Genomic DNA, 19,736 nt, shown 5'->3' with positions numbered 1-19,736 from the left:
TGTTTAATTCAGAGACTCAGTAATGCAGAGACTGGGGAGAGTATTCAGGGATTAATTAAGGTCGTTTTTAGTCCATATAAATTTTTTTTTCAAACCCTATCTGCTCCATATATGTTTAATACCAGTATTTTTTTGTATGTAAAAGAAAAATTTGGAAAGTTTGCCAAAAAAAAAATTGGGGGAAAAACACCCAAAAGAGATCATCCAGCCTATGCCACAATCTAACCTGGTTATACAACCGGCTGCAATATTCAGCATAGTTACGACTACGAAAGGTGCAAGGCGGTTGCTATAGGAAGAACTCCCCTCCATAACTCACATCTTAACGGCCGTCTAAGGGGGAGATGCACTACGGCCCCCAGACCATGATGTATGTGCACCTAACCGTTACGTCTCAGTGAGAAACAGAGTATGCATCGCCACAAGCCTAGCGTCATAGACGAATCAGCTACAGTGGCTAGCCCTGAGAGCGAAGATAAATTTAACGTATTTAAGCTTTTCCTGGTCTTGGGGGGGCGGTCCCTAACAAGTATATGCACAGAAAACGACTAATAAGGCACACGCTTGGAAATGACAAGATTTAAACGCCTAAAGGTTTTTTAAGTGTTTTTAGCGAGAAATTTTAGTGTTTTGATATTCTTTTAGAAATTTTAGTGTTTTAAACTACAATCCTTGCTGCTTTTTAACGTCCAAATAGTCATTTTCTCGAAAAGAAACTCACTATAAATAACTGAACGACTTAGTTTACTAAAATGTTTTGTTTATTTTGTGTTTAGTATACGCCGATTACAGTCAAGTCCGCCGGAAAACGGCTTATTCGACCATCGTCATATATTTGCAATTTTCCGGCGAATATGACCATGGTCGTATTTGCAATTTTCCGGCGAATATGACCATGGTCGTATATTTGCCATTTTCCGGCGAATATGACCATATCTCTTAACTCGACTTAAAACCCCGGAAAACGGCGTATAGGCACTAACGAGAAGGCACTAACGAGAATGCAGAGTTGACTGTCTGAATGTCTTTGTTGCCGTTTTACTGCTGTAAGGTTGATGAAAACGTTGATCTAAAAAAATAAATGTTTGATGTTTACGAATGATCTCTGGTATTGTTTCATTTAGAGACTCAAGTCATGCAGAGACTGGGGAGAGTATTCAATGGTTAATTAAGGTGATTTTTAGTCGATATAAATTTTTTTTTAAACCCTATCTGTTCCATATATGTTTAATACCAGTATTTTTTTTGTATGTAAAAGAAAAATTTGAAAAGCATTCCAAAAAAAAAAATTGGGGAAAAACACCCAAAAGAGATCATCCAGCCTATGCCACAATCTAACCTGGTTGTACAACCGGCTGCAATATTCAGCATAGTTACAACTACGAAAGGTGCAAGGCGGTTGCTATAGGAAGAACTCCCCCCCATAACTCACATCTTAACGGCCGTCTAAGGGGGAGATGCACTACGGCCCCCAGACCATGATGTATGTGCACCTAACCGTTACGTCTCAGTGAGAAACAGAGTATGCATCGCCACAAGCCTAGCGTCATAGACGAATCAGCTACGTGGCTAGCCCTGAGAGCGAAGATAAATTTAAGGTATTTAAGCTCTTCCTGGTCTCGGGAGGCGGTCCCTAATAACAAGTATACGCACAGAAAACGACTAATAAGGCACACGATTGGAAACGCCTAAACGTTTTTTAAGTGTTTTTAGCGAGAAATTTTAGTGTTTTTAAATTCTTTTAGAAATTTTAGTGTTTTGAAACAACCCTTGTTGGTTTTTAACGTCAAAATGGTCATCATTCTCGAAAGGAAACTCAATACAAATGACTGAACGGCTTAGTTTACTAAAATGTTTGTTAATTTTGTTATCTTAGTTGATTCTGTTTCATTTCTGGGGAAATTTCGATCTTCTCATATTATAGCTCAGTGGATCTTCTTCTTTGTTTCTTTTGACGCGCATGCTCAGACAAAATTCTCATCGCATTCAAAATGGCGGCCTTTTCTGATCAAGAAGCATGTTTGTGGCAAAATGGTCCAATTCCAGGCAGATTTCACGACTTTCCTCGTCAAAGTCCAACCACCTCACACGGACCTTCAAAAAGGAGCATGTAAGTGTGATTCTGGTTACAATTAAAGTATGGTTTATACATGAATTTATAATAAAGAAGAAAACCTTATTTTAGAATTTAGACGTTTATAGTTTTGAACCAAAACCTGAATGAAAGGATATTTTTGCAGGTATCCAGTCACACAAGGCACATCAGTTCTTGGTGTTTGTTTTGATGGAGGAGTAGCTATAGCTGCTGATACCTTAGGTAACCCAAAACGAATTGAAATTTTTTTAAAAAGAAATTTGTTATTTTTATTAAATATGTTCAATTATGTTCCTAGGTTCTTATGGTTCATTGGCCAGGTTTAGAAACTTGTCTCGTCTAATGAAAGTCAATGAAAACACAGTAATTGGAGCTTCTGGTGACATTGCTGATTTTCAATATATTCAAGATGTACTAAAGCAAAAAGTGTAAGCAAAACGGGCCAGTCCTGTGCTGGTGTAACAATCAAAGATTCAAGATTTCTAATGCTATTTGAAAATAAATTTTAGGATTGATGATGCATGCTATGATGACGGCCATGGATACACCCCGAAATCAATTTTTTCATGGCTAACAAGGGTTTTATATTACAGGTGGGGTATTTCATTATAATCCCTGCACTTAAAATAATAGTTGGTCAACAAAGAATGACCATTATTGAATCCTGAACATTGCCACATTTTTGAAATAGCACTTTTACAAAATTTTTTTGGAACTATAACTAAATGTTATCCAGTTTTTTAATTGGATGCCTAATTGTCATCATTAGATGTTTTATTAGTGCTTATCATGTGTTCTATTAGTGTAATTAGATGTGCAACATACACAATTTGCATTCAATTATGGTTAATTATTGTTCAGTAAATTCAATTAGTTACTGATTAATATGTGTTCTTTAAATTACTTCTAATTAACATGTGTTCCGAATTTTTTAGACGATCGAAATTTGATCCACTTTGGAATCAAATTGTTGTTGCTGGGCATTACCAGGGGCAAAAGTAAGAGAAATAAAAATTCCTATTCATCCAGATCATTCTTGACTTTGCTCTGAATGAATGAATAAATGAATGAATAACTTTATTTCACAAGGGTAAAACACATTACAGCCAGGGGCTGACAAACTTGTGGCCCTCAGAATAAAATATTAGAATCATGCAAGTATATACAATAAGATATATAAAATATACAATAATACATTAGACAGTCCATTCTAAGACTATATAAAAACATGCGACTAGAACACTAGAATTAAGAAAGGTTAAAATGATCGAGATCTATATACTGTTGTAATAAAAATGTACGATAGCTTTTCTTAAAAGTTTTGATATTGGAGGTAGATTTAACAGTCACGGGAATACTGTTCCATAATTTTATTGCTGATACAGCAAACGATTTTCCACCTTCTTTTTCTCTATTGTACTTTGGACAAACAAATGTTATATCGCCATATCTTGAGTTACGCTGTGATATGTCACTTGCTCTTTTTTAAATTTCTTTGTTTTATAATTTTAGCTTTCTTGGATATGTTGACAGACTTGGAATTGCGTATGAAGCACCATCAGTTGCTACTGGATATGGTGCATATATTGCACAGGTACCATGAAAGAGTACCACACTACTCTATACCATACACAGCGATATAGCATAGAGAGGCTCATCCTCGGTGCTTTGGAGAAGAAAGAATTATGTTCATGTGATTTTATAATTTCAGCCACTTCTCCGTGATGCTCTAGAAAAAAATCCACATCTTACTGCGGAAGATGCTGAAAAACTACTTGTGAAATGTCTTGAAGTTCTTTACTATCGTGATGCAAGATCTCTTAACAGAGTGAGTACTTAACATCATTGGAAATTCAATGAATTCCTCGTAGCAATGAATGCAAGCATGCTATTTTTTCTCTTCAGTATGAAATAGCGGTTGTTAAAGATGATGCAGAACCTGTCATATCAAATGTTAAAACCATTGAAACTAATTGGGATGTCGCTCATTATGTAAAGTAAGTAATTGAATTTATGACTTGGGTGATGCTCTGATATATTGCTGTTTCTTCAGGCTTTATATTTTGATTAGAATATTTTGCATAGAATAACATTGTCACATGTGTCCAAGGCCCAGAGAATCACTCTCTTGATATCTTTTAAGCCCCGTTTACACGGTCACACTTAATCTGGTTTAACTTGATCTTTGATTTTTCGATTCGGTGTAAATTAAGCGGGATTACTTTGCACTACCTGTATGAGGTGGATTAAATTACGCGGATTATTTTGAAATTTCTTGAAGTGGTCATGTCAACGCAGCTATGGTGCTAGTTGAACGAGTTCAATTTAAACTGGTTTAAGTTTGTACCATGTAAAGTAAGGGGAGCATTTTATGCAGATCCAGCCTTATCCCATCCCGTATCTATCATATCTTCTCTTGACATTTTTGCTCAAAAATGCCAGGAATTTGAAAGTTCTAGTGTGAAATTTTTTTGAAAATTTTTGTGAGGGTGCTCATTCTTCCAGCTATGCTTGTATAATTGATGAAAGGTCTTACAAAACCTTTGCTAATCTGAACACCCTTTTAGACAACAAACCGTCTAGGCTACAATGCTGGAAGAAATGTCACATCATTGACATTGTCCTTTTTATTTTATCACAGAGGATATGAATAACTCAGATGCACTTTCAAAATCTGGAAGAGATTTTCTTTGGTAAAAGTTATCTCTACGAGTAAGAAACATTTTTTCGTTGAGAAAACATTCAATTATTATGTAAGTGAATACTATTTTCACAATATAAATAGATATGAAATGATTCTGTAAGAGTGGTTTATTATTACTGTTTGTTTACATTCACCATGGAGACCTTGCTCATATTTCATCAATATGGCAATGTTTCACTTTCAAACTCAGGGAGAACCATGAGATATAGTCAACGTTTCTTTTACATATATGATATGCTATTTCGCCGCGCGACACCATTCTTTGTAAGAGTTTAGCAAACAATTTACAACAACACGCGAAGTGCAATCCTTTTGAAAATATGCAAAGTTTCTTTTTTTTTGCTTCATGAATATTCTGGATGCTATTGATGTCGAAATGACAACGTTTTTAGCATCATTTTTTCGCTCCATAACAACGGGAATTGTTGAAGCCTCGTTTGAAGCGATCCACGGGCCGCCTAATTTAGGATTTTGTCGTTGCATTCGATGAAAAAGATATGTACTTTTTATAAGCTGACAGCTTAAGAACACTTGGGTTATTTCCTTGAAATGAATACACTCAAAATTGAGAAATATGAGAGGGCAAACTCTTCCAGTTCATCTGCCTTCGACATTCACGAACTCTCAGCATGCAGTCAGCAAAACAAGTCGATGCAAAATTGTGAACAATGATCCCGTCTTGAGGATGAAGACTCCTTTATTTAACTCTTTATCTAACTCTATTTAGACCCTTTATTTAAAATAATTAAATGAATATATTCCTATTAGCAACGCTTTTTGCGTAAAAATAATGATATAAACCTGCTTCTCAATTGTCAATATATAAAAAAAAAATAATATATCGAGTATGAAAAAAAAAATAAACCTGAAGCCAAAAATCTAACTCCACTCACAAATCAGATGAAAAACCTCTTTTGATCAATGTGGCTACGTGAATATTTTACAATATTTTACAATAAACTAAACATCGCGATTTCCTGTGAGAAAAATCATGCTATTTAAAGATTCTCGTGTCTTCGTGGGTAAGTCAGCTAACGCGTCTTAAAGTGAAACAAAGTTTTTGGCATTCTTGGTATTTCCTGAATAGTTTGTGTTTTTATTGGCTACCCTTTAACCCCATTGTCTTCCATCTTTTAAATGTGTTAAAATTATCCATAAATTAATAATAATGTTTTTGTGCTTGTAAACACCTTGACGTGTGTTAAGTGAGTGCCTCTTCAAAAGTGAAAACATCGTCTTTATTTAAAGGCGACGCGCTCTACGAATATGGCCGCTTCTCGACAGCATCTATGTGGCTTAGCTTTCACGTCAATCTGCTGTATTTTATTTGGCGGCGCGATAGCTGCTTGCGGACTTTTATTCCAGTTTCACGATGATTACAACGACGAAAATACAAACGGTATGAAAGATTATTACTATTACTACACTCAGTACTGGCTTGGAGCTCCGGTAAGTGCTGGCTGATCTTTTGAGTTTTGACGTCTCTTGTACGAACACATAAAGCTTCTTGCATTTTTGAACGAAATTTTAATTCCATGTTAATTTGATCTCGCGGTAATTCCCTGTTTACAGCGAAGGAAGTAGGCAATAGAAATAAATCCATATTATTAAACGAACCGTGTGAACAACTTTTCATTCATTGTCACTGACGTAAATACAAACTTATTTTCTGGAATATACAATAATCAGTATATATTTGTCTCTGCACCAAAGTCTCTGCTTCTATCATTTGAATTTTCTAGACGGTTTCAAATTTTTTTCAAAACGATATTGAACACACTGCATGCATAGACTTTCTTTATGAAATATGTACAAACACACTCAGTACTTAAAATATTACTACTTTATAGTACTCTATATTCATCTGTGTTGTGTCTATTCTGGGATGGTTTGGTATTACTTTAATTTATAACAGCGTTCTTCTAATCTGCTCAGTTTTTCCTGTGAGAAAAAGGCTGTAAGTTCATGACGGATGACGCTGTCATATGCATATTGACAGACCTTCAGTTTAGCTCATAATTTCATTTCGTTAGCCAATATATTGTTTACAAAGTGTTGAAAATGGACAGGTCTTATATCATGAGAATTATTTTATTTACACGAGAAAAGAAATAGATAATCGATACAGCTTCTATCATTTCAACTTTGAGCTTATCTTAGGACTTTATTTCATTACAATATAAATAATTTCCACATATATATCTTCAATTAGACACCCTATAGTTCTCTGACAAAGGATAACAAAATAAAATAATATAATTTAAACATTTTTCCCCAGTGTGAAGCTGTGAAACGTTGGATTGGAATTAATTTTTAGCTAATTTTCAGTTTAAAATGAATGAACGCAGTTACAGACAAACTTCAGTCTGAGGTCTATATGGCGTCATTTTCATAGAAGAACTATAAATATCTACAGCTGGTATTTTGTGTATGAGCAGATGTAATGAGTTTTTAATGTTAAATTCTTGAATATAGCCGAATTTTGTTGAACTCCGGTATATAACAGCATGCTGTTTGGTTTGAAAGTTGACATGCTGTGTACCTTGAGAAAAGAATATTAGAAGTTTATCTCGTTCATTATAGAGATGAAATTCGGGCTGTGACGAGACCTTTTTAGCTGCGGGGGCGTTTGCTCCAAAAATCCAATAATTGGCGGGGTTTTATCAATATTTCCGGTCGAAATAAATGTTTCGCTTAGTTTTCATCCAATTGCAAGAATTCGACCGAAGCTGATTCCATCAAAAAGCGATATTATAGAATTACCGACATCACCACCCTGTCCCCTCCTACCAGTACGCCCCTTGCATGAGGGGTGGGGCATTCGTTTAGTTAGGTCTGGCTAGTGTGCAGATGAGGAAGATCTAGGATGATTGGAATCAGACCTTCTTTGTGCAAGATATTATCGACTAACCAGTGAACTGAAGAGACCCAAGAGAGTAAATGTTTAGTTCCTCGTACGTGTATTATTAAATGTTTAATTATTGTTACAGCACTTCTTACTTTACGTAATAAATCTTCTTCTATATTTTAGTTGATTGTTCTCGGAGTTGTAATTCTTCTGTTCCTCTGTTCAAAAGTCAAACAACTGGTAGGTTTATCAACTGTAGTTCGGTATTAACTGATCCTTTTACAGTTTTACTATCGTACGAACATCTCTCGTTCAGTACAGGGAATGCCGGCGATACAGATACAAATATACAAACCATGTTTTCTTATATTTCTTTGTAGTTGTACGTGTGTGTTTTTATGTCTTCTCTGACTCTCACGCTGGCTATAACTGCAGTTGTCCTCGAAGGACCGAAATGGGGAGTGTGGCTACAATTGCAACAAAGAGTTGATGATCATGAGACTGAAGATGTTAATGGCGTTTGCACCTTAAAAGGTATCGATCGCATCAACCTGTCTATCGGTTTCATTCCTGAGGATCCATGATTATTATTGTATTTCTAACGGTCCTTAAAACTCCAATTTTCGAACTAGATTCAACATTCCCAGTAGCAGTGCCAGTACGTAGTCCCTTATCATGTCAAGAGATTCTCTTTGCAACCTTGATGCAAAGCATCGTTGTTGGTTGTTCGATTCTATCAATTGTAGTCAGCCAATTTGTGGTGTTCATCTCCATTCGGGCTATCAGCCGTATGGCGCAGGTTCGTCACTTCATTGATACATTGCTTTTTCAATACATTTTTCAAAACATTTTGCCTAGGCAAAATTTGAACTAGTTATGGGATGAATAACTTCGTAATTATGTAGTGTTGTTGATGCGTAAAAATGATCTTTTGCAGGAATCCTATAAATTTTCAAAGAATCAGCATGGTGGCCCCGGGCAGTATGAAAACAATTCAAGTATGAATATCATGTCGTCACAGATGTAGTCCACTACTTTTTTCGTGTAAATCTGCATGGGTTCATCAGCGGAACATGAATTATCATTAATTTCATTTCCTCCATCCGTAGATTACGTTTAGTTATAATTCATATTTACTAACGAACTTAACCAGTCATGAGCCATTGGCTTTGGCAACGTCTTGAGACGAGTCATGGACCATGGTTAATTCTTTTCTCACTTTTGTGCCTTGAAAACTCCTCTTTAGCAGGTCTAATGGAAAAGGTAGAATAAGTAATAAGCGCCAGTGGATAGAACCTCAGGACTGGAAGGTGACTTTCAAGCATTTATCATAAAAGCGAGACAAGGATTGGCAATTCCGTTGCTTCTCAGAAAAGAATGAAAACAATTTCGAAAGACAAGGCAGTATGGTAGTCCATATGCGCTGGTTAATTCAAAGGACAAGACGAAGCGAGTTATCAATCATTTGATGATCGCCAAACGGTGCATAAATTTCCACGAACGAGAAGAGAAACATCGACCAATGAGTTGCGTGTGTTTGTCTAGCTTCTAGGATCTATGATTTAGGGGGGAATAATGATATTTATATTTGTAGAATTTAGAGAGAACTATATATCATGCCTGGCTAAGATTCGTGGTAGGGATTTGAATAATACATTAGAAAGTGGTTTACAAAAACGAGTTAAATATACATTAATTTTATGTGAAGTCAACTATTCAATTAAAAAGCATATTTCTCGTTGACTTGTTCACAATTGATTAGATTTCTGAAACTTGAACACATGCCTGCGTGCATTGAGAACAGGCGGATCACTGATCCAGGGGCGTTGGATTGATGACGTCATACGAAAGCACGGAGAATACTTCATGTAATGTGACTTCTAATCTGGAAAGTTGAAATTCAAAATGGCTTCCCTGACTCACGCTCAGAGAGTTACTCGTCTTTACAGAAGATCCATGAAAAATCTTCTTTCTTGGTGCGTGGAGAGGGAAGTGTGGAGGAAAGAAGCAATTAAATTAAGAGCTGAATTTGATCATTTCAAACACGAAACAGACCGGAATAAAATCGCTGCAATACTGGAAGAAGGCGAGGAAAGATTTCGCCGTCAACAGCACCCTGATCCTTATATAAGTGAGTTTGTTTTTAATAATGCGTTTGGGAGAGATCGCATTTTAAAATTTTAACTTATACATATGGAGGGACCAAAGGATTTAATATCAGGCCTTGTGGTGTATAGATTGTATACACAGACATACATTTCGTTAATATTGTTCAAATATAATAATTCAGATAAAATTAAAGCTAAATATAGTTATAAATTTTTAGATCCTAATGCACCAGAAGGTGGAAAGTGGGAAAGGAATATGCCACCACCATTGCATGTAAGTTGCAAAATAAAGGTCATATTGGGTTTATCTGACACCACTACCTGTATAAGTGTCCTGTGACCTGTGTCATAAAGATTGTATATGGATGCTCTAAGCTCTATGTGAAATTTTTTTTTAAATGCATATATATTTTTAGAGCCTAATAATGACCCCAGATGAAGATCAGTGGTATGAGGCAAGCAAAAAGTGGGCCAATTGATAGAACTCAAATTATTAACACCATATTTGAGAACTGTTAAATATTATTGTTTTCAACTTTTTTGGAGTGGCTGCACTTAAAATTTTCTTATTGTGCCATTTGGCAGTGAGAAACCTGAAAGATTTTGTACATTAACAATTATAATACTTATGATTATATTAACTATGACTATATTCTGGACTATTGTCTTTTTTCTATTGCTAGTATGATGTATCAACTCAAGGACCAGGTCACTAAGACTTATATTGTAATATTATAACAAGAGTCTCCATAACCTGTCTTCATATTTAGGTGGGGCACTCTGGGCGTGGTCTTCTAACATGTGTAACATTCACCCTGGTTTTAAGACTTTAAGTTTAAGAAATACATTCTCTTTTGTAAGGATCAAACAGATTTGGTTTGAAAATAAATTTCACCGGCTCACAACCACCTTAATTAATCTCATGTGAACACTCGCCCTAGTCCCTGCCCAGCGAAATTCAAAATGTGGCAGCTTTTTGATAAAATATACTTTTGTTTGTAAATGTTATACGTTCACTGCGCATGTGCGACAATCGGCCTCTTTGATGCCATGCAAGCTGCGGCTGCAGTCTGATATTTGCGGTTGTATTTCTTGCCATACTTGATGTACGTTTTTATAAAAAGTTTTCAAAATTTTTCTGGATTCTGGATTTCAAATGTGTCAAATCTTTAATATTTTTATTTATATATTTTTTCGTGTAACGATACTATATTATAAAAATGGTGACGATGAATACAAACAAATTCGTATTCTTGAAGACTAGAAGTGTTTTTAGTTGATACAAAAGTTGTCAGCGATATTTATTTTATATTTGGTCAAATGCTACAATTTATGGACATTTTAAAACGGCTTTTAACATGCATTTTGATCATATTATTTTGCTGCGAGTATTTGATATACAAAGTTGTCATATATCAATGTTCGTGGCCGCTTTTGGAAAGCAAAGACAGTTTTAGAAACGGTAAATTCGTGGATAAGAGTCAGAATGTCCATGCAATATTGCTGTCAGATCCTCATCTCCTGGGACCGCGATATGGTCATTGGTTTGATAAACTACGACGGGAGTGGCAGATGAGACGAAGTTTCCAGACAGCAATGAATTATTTTGATCCTGAAGTGGTGTTTATATTAGGAGATGTTTTTGATGAGGGAATGATTTGCACTGATAATGTGAGTAGAGCCACTTTAATAGAGAACAACAAAGTCAACCCCCCTGGATAGTCTCAACTTCTACCAAGATCCCCTCAGTGTCATTTGCCTCAGCGTTTGCATCATTGATCATTCATTCATCTATCATCTAACAAACTCTTCGTTCTTTAGTAATTCTTTCAGATGTCTGTCATCTTGCACTCTATCGGTGAATGGTCTCACAATTTAATGTTTAATATTTCTCAGGAGTGGGAGCATTATGTTTCACGCTTTCATGATATATTCCACCATCCTGAAGATGTTCAGTTACACATAATTCCAGGGAATCATGATATTGGCTTCCATTACAGGTATTGTGATGACAAACATGTATATTATATGAAACCCAAAACAATTTTATATACAAACTTACTCCAATTATTACTTGTTTTTTACTCAATACAGGATGCTTGGCAGGTCTGAATTAAGCAAAAGATTTCAAAGAGATTTTAATATTACTGGAGTGAATTTTGTTAATTTGAAAGGAAATGTGTGAGTGTCAAAGTTCTTGGTTATTATCAGAGGAGTGGATTGCTTAAATCTTATTTGGACAGCTTCTAATATAAAGTTCATTCCAATGTTAGGTTCATTCTGGTGAACTCGATGGCACTAGAACAAGATGGGTGTTCATTGTGTACAAAAGCCGAGGAAAACTTAAAGTCAATTTCCAGCAAATTAAAATGTCTTCATAAAGATAAAATTACTTTGAATTTTTGGAAAAAGAAATGTGAATTGGAGCCTTTCATGTCGGACCCAATTCTTTTACAGGTATTTTATGCTCATGTTTACTATCTTAATGAAAAGAGGTGCATAATATTTGGTGCACATTACTCTACCCTACTATACATAATAATACAGTTACTCTACAATGGTATACATTACTATTAAATATGTCTGGATAAACTAACAGTTGAAGGAATTAAGAAATCTTCAAGGCCTAAAAGTTCAAAATGTTTTTTAGCATTTTCCATTGTATCGATCCTCTGAGGTGAACTGCACGGGTCGCGATTCACCTCCAGCCGAACGCCGCCAATTGAGAAACCGAGATGGTTGGGAGGTTCTATCCCAGGATGCATCAGAACTCTTGATGACATCACTTCAACCTAGAGCTATCTTTAGCGGTCATACACATCACAGTTGTCATGTTATTCACAATGAAGATATCCATGAATTCACATTGCCTTCCTTCAGCTGGAGAAACAGAAATGATCCAAGTTTCATTTTGGTAAGTAAATAATCACTACCTATACAGTATTCATTGAAATGTGCTTTATTGGATTTAGCACCTTTGGTCATACAATAGAAATATTCAGAGGTCCAGATGATTTTGATGTTATGGTATTATCAAGGTTAATGGATGGGTAACCTTGAGAAACCTTTCTCTCTTCAGGCGGTTTTCAACCCAAATACCTATTCAATTCAAAAGTGTTTTCTTCCTGAAGAAAATTCTGTCATCTTTCTTTACATCTTGTTGGGAGTTTGCAGTTTGTTTTACACATTTTGGAACAGTTTTAGAAGGAACTTTCATCGCTCGCAAATTTGCAAAATGAGGATATTTTATCACAGAGAACCTGTGAAAATATGCTAGATAATTCAGTCATTTTATATTGATATATTGGTATAATAAATATAAGGAATCATGCAAGATTGAAAGTCAAGAAAACATTCTCCCAAGAGCAGCTTGGCAGAAGGTTATTGGAATGGTTCTTTTCCATGTACGCAGTAAAAACCAATAATTTAAACTGCAGTGTGCAAGCTACATATGTTGTTGGACATTACAAGAGCCACGCAAACACCAGTTAATTTTAAACTCTACGAAACAATATTAATTTAATGAACAACAAATGTACAGAAGAGATTACACTGTTTAGTTTAAAGACTTCTTTTCTACACTTCGTACTATCTAAACTTGGTACGTATCTAATCTTATCACCAAGTTTCCAAGCAATAACCGAATATTTACAATGATCATGCCAGCTGGGGTTTATCGTACACATCTAGACGTTTTTGTTTTCCAGATACTGTCAAATGTTATGTTTTTTATCTTGTATTAATGCAGGCAAGTGGTGAATGCAAAATGTGGTAGATTTTTGGCCCAAACACACTGGTTGAACCTAGTTTTAGGTTATCATTGAGTTACATTTCAGTTATAGCTTGATGTACAGTATATCATGAGCATGTTCAGATGAAAGGTTTGACCAGACTGTCCAGACATGAAGATTGGTTTTCGAACCACAACCAGAGATGATTCTTGAGAGGCCAAATAGTTTTAAGGTAGAAATGGTTTTGTTACAGCATGTCTTTCTACTGAAACAATACGCAATTCTACATAGCTTTAAAACAAACCCAATTTATCTCTGGAACCAATTTTCATTGGAACAACAAAAATATAACTGTTTTAGCAGTTTTGTTTTACAACAATATGTCCATAGTAAAGCTACCCATTGTTTCTTTATACTGATGATATTGTCCCCAAGGTTCAACTGTGATCATGCTGATGGCTTCAGAGCCTTCATGGCAGAGGCAGCATTGGGAAACATTGTGTGATACTGTGATAATGGCACTGTTTGAGCCAAGAGTTGCTTTCCTGAAAGAGAGATACCTATCTTAGTTCTATAACCAATGAATAAGAGCTGACTTTAGTCTTTAAACAACTGGTGGCAAATTTAAAGTTGATATTCAACCAACCTGCAAACCATCTTCCTTGCATCGTCTTAACAGCAGCAACAGCAACATCCGGAGTGAGACATTTCACATAAACATTACCCTGAGGATAGAGCAAAAGGAGTTGAACCTCCATCTTGAAAAAAACAAATGAAGGAGAGAACAGTAGTTGGTTACAAACCTGGACTGAGGTCTGATCAACGTGGATGTGAACAATGCCACCAAACTTGGACAACTCGTCCAGGACATCATCCTGAATGTCTAAATGCCAGTCTCTGTCTTTCTCTCTGTTTCAAGAAAGATACAAGATATCTTCAAATCAATATGATGGTGGTGTGTCAAAGAGTTTAAGGACCTCAGGTAAAATGGAAGACTTCAGGTAAAATGGAAGACCTGAGGTAAAATTGAAGACTTGAGGTAAAATTGAAGACTTGAGGTAAAATTGAAGACTTACTTGGTAGGGTCAAACATGTTGCTTATCATTAGACACGGAGTGGGGAGTGGAATGTTTACAGGTGTGTGAAGAATGGAGATGGCTGGGTTTGCAGGGGGCACACCAGGTACAGACAAACCTAAAGAAACAGAAAAGTATTACAGTATTACCTCACCAGGCATAAGATTCTCACTCGTGGATTACTGATATTTTGGATCCAAATTTTTGTGCTTTGATTATAATCTTGATACCTGCTGAATGTGTCTGGGACAACTTCTGCATCAGAGCGGCTCTGGCTGCAGCGTTCATCTCAATACCACCCTTCTCATATTCCTCATCATCAAGGAAAGACATTCCACCAGAATCACTCCGCTCCGTCACAGGACCCACCTAAAAATTGAGCAGATATCAATGACAAGTTTGCTAGCAAGGAGAGGGCCAGTCCAACTTTGGCAAAACTCCCGGAATTTTGCAAAGAAGGAACCCATCAACAGTTGAGAGATCTAACCCCAAAAAATTGCACTCCTTGCAAAAATTCTCAAAAAATGGATCTGCTTGTGATGGATCTATACAAGACAGATTTAGTCTGAAAATCACCTTGATCGGTCTTCCAGCCAATTCAAATCCATTCATCTGTTCCATTGCCCTCTTGGCGCTATCAGGATCTCGGAATTGTATGAAACAATACCCCTTTGATCTGCCTGACTCTGAGTCATGGATCATTTGAACAGTATCAATGATACCAAATGGTTCAAATATTGCCTTGATCATTTGCTCTGTGATATTGAAATGAAGTGATCCGACGTAAATACGAGTAGGTCCTATAGGCCGTTTCAGTTTCTCTGCTTCTGCTGCTAATCTGTTCTTCTCTGCTTGGGTTTCCTGTACGATGATCGGAGCGTTGAGCAGTTTTTGACCAGTCAATTTGATTGCCTTTAAAAAGAGAAATGTTCAGTTTTATGCATTACTCGAGTATGGCCGAATTTGGACAAAGGGGTTTAGGACAGAACTTGGAAGGCAGGAAACAAGTTGGAAGGTGTTTTTAAAGAACTACAGTTCTTTAAAGAACTATACAGAGCGCGTGACATACCAACGGAACAGCAGAGGCATCTGTGAATTCCACGTAAGCAATTCCTTTTGATCGTCGCGAGTTACGATCTGAGATAATTCTCACATCTCGCACCTGAAATATAAGAGAGGATGTTACAGTTTGCAGATGAAAATATTCACAAATTTCGATAGCACATACAGTACCTGTCCAACTTTGGAGAAGAATTCCTCTAAATCCCGTGGTCTTATGTTTCTTGCTAGCTGCATGCAGAATACGGTTCTCCTGTCTCGTTCCTCAGCTGAGATTGTTTCATCGCGAGGTAGCACTTGCCAATGACCACTGCAAAATCAAGATATTTCAGGACTAATTCTCTCTTCACCTCTGGCGAAGGTGATGGAGTGAGACAGTAACATCTGAGCTCTAGAATCTATACACCCTCTCCAGGAAACACACTGGGATTGTACAGCGTTAGAATTCAGGGTTAGGGCGTTGCCACTGGAAATTCCAATTCCCAAAAGTTACTGGATTTAATTAGCATACACCGCGGGAACCACTGGATGATTTAAAGCTATCATACCACACCTGTCATCACTGCCACTTCTTGATCGTCTCTTTCTATCCCGATCTCTTCTTTCGTCATTCCTACTCGGGCGTCTTCGTGGGCTTCCACTCCTGCTTCGTCGTCGTCTATCGGGGCTGCTTCGGCGTCTCTCGTTGCTCCGACTTCGCCTTCTCTCTCCACTACGACTTCGTCTTCTACGTCGTTCATTGCTACGAGATCTAGAGGAGAAGCAGAGTTTGTTCCGAGACCATCTTCTGGATGATGAAAGGCAGGATTTTCAGTGAATATTTACCTTCGTCGTCTTCTTCTTTCTCCACTTCTGCTGCGACTTTTACTCCGACTTTTGCTTCGTCTACGTCGAGATCTAAAGAGAAAAACATATGTTCTCAACTCATGGATTGAAGATATCATTTGCACATGGTTCATTATTGATTGCTTGGGTATCTTCTTTCCACGAAACTCCTCTACTGGTGAGCAATATCTCGATTTTACAGGAGTTCACACTTTACGGTGCGTATATCTCTGCATTTTTCCCACCAAATTAAACTTACAGCCACACTGGATTTTGCAAAGCAATAATTCAAGAACCTCGTATTTAATCATTTCTAGCAACACTGCTATCGCTATGAAAAGGAATCGTTAAGGGCGTGGCTGCGAACAACGTTGATTGGGGTAGTGTCGTTTTTTTTTGTTTCTCCTTTTGGATAATGCGCGTAAAATGACAGGCCCTAGTTACCTTTACACCACGAAATTTATACATGTATCTATTTAAAACAAGAGAAAACTCCGTTATTTCACAAGATATTGGCTGTGCATCCCTAAGGTAACAAGAAGATTCTCGCAAAAACTTATTCAAGTTGTTTCATAATGTATTTTTTATACCAACAACACCCTATATCTTTGGCGCTAAATTTTATATATTGGTGATAATCTTTGATACAGTTCATATTTGCTTAGAATTTTTCTGACATTCATATGATTATGAGGCAGGTTTTTCAAAGTCGTCTTTTTTAAATGGATTAAATGTTTGAACAACTCAAAAGTTATTTGTTAAAGGACAAAGTCAAAAATCGGATTTAAAAGCATGAGTTATGATTGCTGATGTGGTTCTTGATGTCCAGTCAAGCAGCGTGGTAATTGGAAGCTTGGTTCAACTAGATAGGATCTAAAAAATTTGTTCTACCTAGGGTGAAAGAAGAAACATTGGCTCAGATATGGAGCTGTAATCCTTCCGCAGTGAAAGACACGTTATCTTACAACTATGGAGTGATGTTTTGACTACTGTTCAGATGGGTAAGGCATGTACACACTTCAGTCATATTATGAAAGAGATTCTGGGAGAATTGGTTAAAAAACAAAATCATTTTAAGCAATATAAGAATACAAAGCATTTGTGGATGAAGTGGTCAAAATATCACTCCACTTTTGAAGATTCGAGTGCTTCGAATGAGATGCTCTGAAACATTATTCTGAGTACAGTAAACCATTTCTTTCAAATCGACAACAGATCCAGTCCATCCAGGTTAGAGAATTGATCCATTTATCACTTTAGATCTTTTCTTAATATCTTACCGTCTGCTCTTTCCCTCGTCATCAGAATCATCCTTCTTTGACTTTCCATTTGTTGTGCTCTAAAACAGAGAACTTGATTAAAAAAACTTGCATAGAAGCACAAAGTCAGTGTTTTGTAAAGGTCGATGGTCGTTAGGGTATCATCTCTGCATTTTAATACCATTACCTAAACCAAAACAAATGCTTTGTTAAACCAATTGAAAGATTGCAAATTAACATGGAGTATATACCCACATTTAGTTATGAAGGGGCATTTAAGATGCTGATAGTTATGATTTATAGAAAACTTGCTTGTAAACAGAAAGTTAAAGGAATTTTGATGGTAAGAAGGCAATGCATGATTTACACATTTGGAACTACAGGATTTTTAAACACATTGAGTAATTATCGGGGAAGGCAGGGGTGCACACGCTCAAAGAAAATTCAGGAAACATCATTGAGAGTTCAACCTGCAAAAAACAAGCGTTCAAAATTCATAGAAATTTTAGACTTTTTGTGTGCATTTGATGTCTACCTCTTCAAGGTTGTAGTTGAACCCACAAACCAAATGTCTACAAAAAACAACAGAGTACTTAGAGAGATGGATACTTAGAGATGATAAACTGGAGTCTTCCCTCCCTTTGTCACAGAAGATGAGTTGGACCGCAGTTGAGTAATTCTTCTAGCAGTTTTTAATAGGTCGTTATTGTTTTAAATGCATCATAATTATAAATTTAGGTGGTTTTAAAGTTATCTTTTGACTTGAAAATAACAGGGTTAGGTGGGCTGAAGCTTTTTGACAAAGATCTCCATCAGTGTGTGACTTACCATTAACTTAAAATCACTTTAAAATCACATCAGTTTCCAGTAAAATGCTTTATAAGAATAGGCAGGCTACATGCTCTTAAAAGCCTGAATTGTTTTAACTTTATGAATTATTTTTAGTATATGTTTTTTGCCTATGCTGTGATTTATACCTTTACCATAGTTTTGAAGTTGTAAAATCAGTTGTAATCAAATAATTTGTTAACAGCATGTAACATAGAAACTACCTCATTTCTGAAAGGTGCCTCAAGCATCGCCTCTATGTCAAATTCATCAGTCATTTTCTTTCACTTTTGTGCAGAGAGAATCAGAACCTTGAAATAAAATTTAAGCTAATGTAAGTGATTGTGATCGAACTTAGGATTAGGTATTTCCTTGCATAGGTTTAGGGATTTATTGATGTAGGATTAGGGATTTCATTACGTAGAGTTAGAAAATCTTCCTGTAAAAAATCTTGCAGGTATTTCACTATAATTATGCAATATTTATCATAAATGACTGTTTATTAAAATAAAACCAGTAATTTCCCCAAAAAATTCGGCTGTGAGTTGGAGCGGGGGGGGGGGAGGCGGTTCTTCTACAAACGAGTCATTTCCAAATCGAAAAAATTTCAACGTTTTCATTGACTTTTGCATATTTTTTTTCGAAAAGCATAATTTCAGCATATATTTGTTTAGACCAACACTCTACTATGATAGAAAACCAAATTTTTCCATAAATTACTTTATTACAAAGCATTCTACTTCAGAGCGTAAATATACTCGCAAATGATTCTGGCGCCTTTTGATCCAATTCAAAGCCAAAAATTATCGATCTCCCTTGAGGCCGATTTAGCGCAATTTTTTGATATATGAGTTGAAGTTTGTTTTAAATCACAAAAATCGACGTATTCGTTACACGGCAGAAAAAATTCACGTGCAAAAAATAGCTAATATTTAGACAAACACCAGGCAAAATAGTTACACAAAATTAAGAGAATTTCAAGCGATAATAGAGGGGAATAATGCTTTTAAAATTATCCGTACTAACCTTGAAAAAAAGAAGAACAACTAAGCAAAAGAACTGCGTATTTCTTGTACGAAATACCAGGAAAAATCCCACAAGAAAGTTCAGAAAAGGTTTCTAGGAGGTCTTCAGATGAAATACAACACGCTGTCTACACGCGGGCAAATTTGGGCGAAATATTGATGTCGGGGGGGGGAAAAG

General features: G+C 36.2%; 4 protein-coding genes across 8 annotated transcripts; 3 read left to right on the top strand and 1 right to left on the bottom strand.

The window, feature by feature from the left end:
• The first annotated feature begins 1,985 nt into the window (after window positions 1–1,985).
• On the top strand, window positions 1,986–4,877 carry LOC114516651 (proteasome subunit beta type-4-like). Its single transcript, XM_028536182.1, has 9 exons — window positions 1,986–2,110; window positions 2,241–2,317; window positions 2,394–2,523; window positions 2,605–2,688; window positions 3,031–3,093; window positions 3,608–3,689; window positions 3,807–3,923; window positions 4,001–4,092; window positions 4,737–4,877. The coding sequence occupies exons 1-9, from the start codon at window positions 1,992–1,994 to the stop codon at window positions 4,747–4,749; spliced, it is 777 nt and encodes a 258-aa protein (XP_028391983.1). The 5' UTR covers window positions 1,986–1,991; the 3' UTR covers window positions 4,750–4,877.
• Window positions 4,878–5,953: 1,076 nt separating this feature from the next.
• Window positions 5,954–9,387, top strand: LOC114516802. The gene is made up of 5 exons (XM_028536384.1): window positions 5,954–6,248; window positions 7,831–7,887; window positions 8,028–8,181; window positions 8,280–8,446; window positions 8,585–9,387. The coding sequence occupies exons 1-5, from the start codon at window positions 6,066–6,068 to the stop codon at window positions 8,672–8,674; spliced, it is 651 nt and encodes a 216-aa protein (XP_028392185.1). The 5' UTR covers window positions 5,954–6,065; the 3' UTR covers window positions 8,675–9,387.
• A 1,519-nt stretch (window positions 9,388–10,906) lies between these two features.
• Window positions 10,907–13,546, top strand: LOC114516489 (metallophosphoesterase 1-like). The gene is made up of 6 exons (XM_028535985.1): window positions 10,907–11,426; window positions 11,652–11,755; window positions 11,850–11,936; window positions 12,029–12,212; window positions 12,406–12,669; window positions 12,835–13,546. Exons 1-6 carry the CDS (start codon window positions 11,076–11,078, stop codon window positions 13,030–13,032), a joined length of 1,188 nt encoding a protein of 395 aa, XP_028391786.1. The 5' UTR covers window positions 10,907–11,075; the 3' UTR covers window positions 13,033–13,546.
• Window positions 13,547–13,794: 248 nt separating this feature from the next.
• LOC114516488 (RNA-binding protein 39-like) lies at window positions 13,795–19,720 on the bottom strand. 5 transcript variants are annotated; one of them, XM_028535979.1, is made up of 13 exons: window positions 19,560–19,720; window positions 18,758–18,844; window positions 17,727–17,785; window positions 16,447–16,518; window positions 16,175–16,372; window positions 15,796–15,931; window positions 15,632–15,724; window positions 15,139–15,474; window positions 14,793–14,931; window positions 14,563–14,680; window positions 14,290–14,395; window positions 14,133–14,211; window positions 13,795–14,031 (listed from the first exon to the last, which is right to left on the bottom strand). In XM_028535979.1, exons 2-13 carry the CDS (start codon window positions 18,809–18,811, stop codon window positions 13,934–13,936), a joined length of 1,488 nt encoding a protein of 495 aa, XP_028391780.1. In that variant the 5' UTR covers window positions 18,812–18,844; window positions 19,560–19,720; the 3' UTR covers window positions 13,795–13,933. The 5 variants fall into 5 exon arrangements, with proteins under 5 accessions (XP_028391780.1, XP_028391782.1, XP_028391783.1 ...); XM_028535981.1 differs by lacking the exon at window positions 19,560–19,720 and adding an exon at window positions 18,241–18,277 and having other exon boundaries at window positions 18,758–18,847; XM_028535982.1 differs by lacking the exon at window positions 19,560–19,720 and having other exon boundaries at window positions 16,447–17,337; window positions 17,727–18,277; window positions 18,758–18,820.
• Window positions 19,721–19,736: the final 16 nt, after the last annotated feature.

The sequence above is a fragment of the Dendronephthya gigantea genome, unplaced genomic scaffold (genome assembly GCF_004324835.1).
Source record: "Dendronephthya gigantea isolate DGI-Jeju-01 unplaced genomic scaffold, DenGig_1.0 000006F, whole genome shotgun sequence".
NCBI classification, from domain to species: Eukaryota; Metazoa; Cnidaria; class Anthozoa; order Malacalcyonacea; family Nephtheidae; genus Dendronephthya; species Dendronephthya gigantea.
Note: the sequence above shows the minus strand (reverse complement) of the source record. Positions and strands in the feature narration are given on the sequence as shown.

Bases quoted from the DNA above. Each gene is read 5' to 3' on its own strand.
- LOC114516489 (XM_028535985.1), top strand. From the start codon at position 11,076: ATGCTACAATTTATGGACATTTTAAAACGGCTTTTAACATGCATTTTG. The intron at 11,756-11,849 runs GTATTGTGATGA...TACTCAATACAG, and splicing joins GATATTGGCTTCCATTACAG to GATGCTTGGCAGGTCTGAAT. The intron at 11,937-12,028 runs GTGAGTGTCAAA...TTCCAATGTTAG, and splicing joins GTTAATTTGAAAGGAAATGT to GTTCATTCTGGTGAACTCGA.
- LOC114516651 (XM_028536182.1), top strand. From the start codon at position 1,992: ATGGCGGCCTTTTCTGATCAAGAAGCATGTTTGTGGCAAAATGGTCCA. The intron at 3,690-3,806 runs GTACCATGAAAG...TTATAATTTCAG, and splicing joins ATGGTGCATATATTGCACAG to CCACTTCTCCGTGATGCTCT. The intron at 3,924-4,000 runs GTGAGTACTTAA...TTTTCTCTTCAG, and splicing joins ATGCAAGATCTCTTAACAGA to TATGAAATAGCGGTTGTTAA.
- LOC114516802 (XM_028536384.1), top strand. From the start codon at position 6,066: ATGGCCGCTTCTCGACAGCATCTATGTGGCTTAGCTTTCACGTCAATC. The intron at 6,249-7,830 runs GTAAGTGCTGGC...TCTATATTTTAG, and splicing joins AGTACTGGCTTGGAGCTCCG to TTGATTGTTCTCGGAGTTGT. The intron at 8,447-8,584 runs GTTCGTCACTTC...GATCTTTTGCAG, and splicing joins CTATCAGCCGTATGGCGCAG to GAATCCTATAAATTTTCAAA.
- LOC114516488 (XM_028535979.1), bottom strand. From the start codon at position 18,811: ATGACTGATGAATTTGACATAGAGGCGATGCTTGAGGCACCTTTCAGA. The intron at 16,373-16,446 runs GTAAATATTCAC...CTTCTCCTCTAG, and splicing joins GAAAGAAGAAGACGACGAAG to ATCTCGTAGCAATGAACGAC. The intron at 15,475-15,631 runs GTATGTCACGCG...CTCTTTTTAAAG, and splicing joins ATGCCTCTGCTGTTCCGTTG to GCAATCAAATTGACTGGTCA.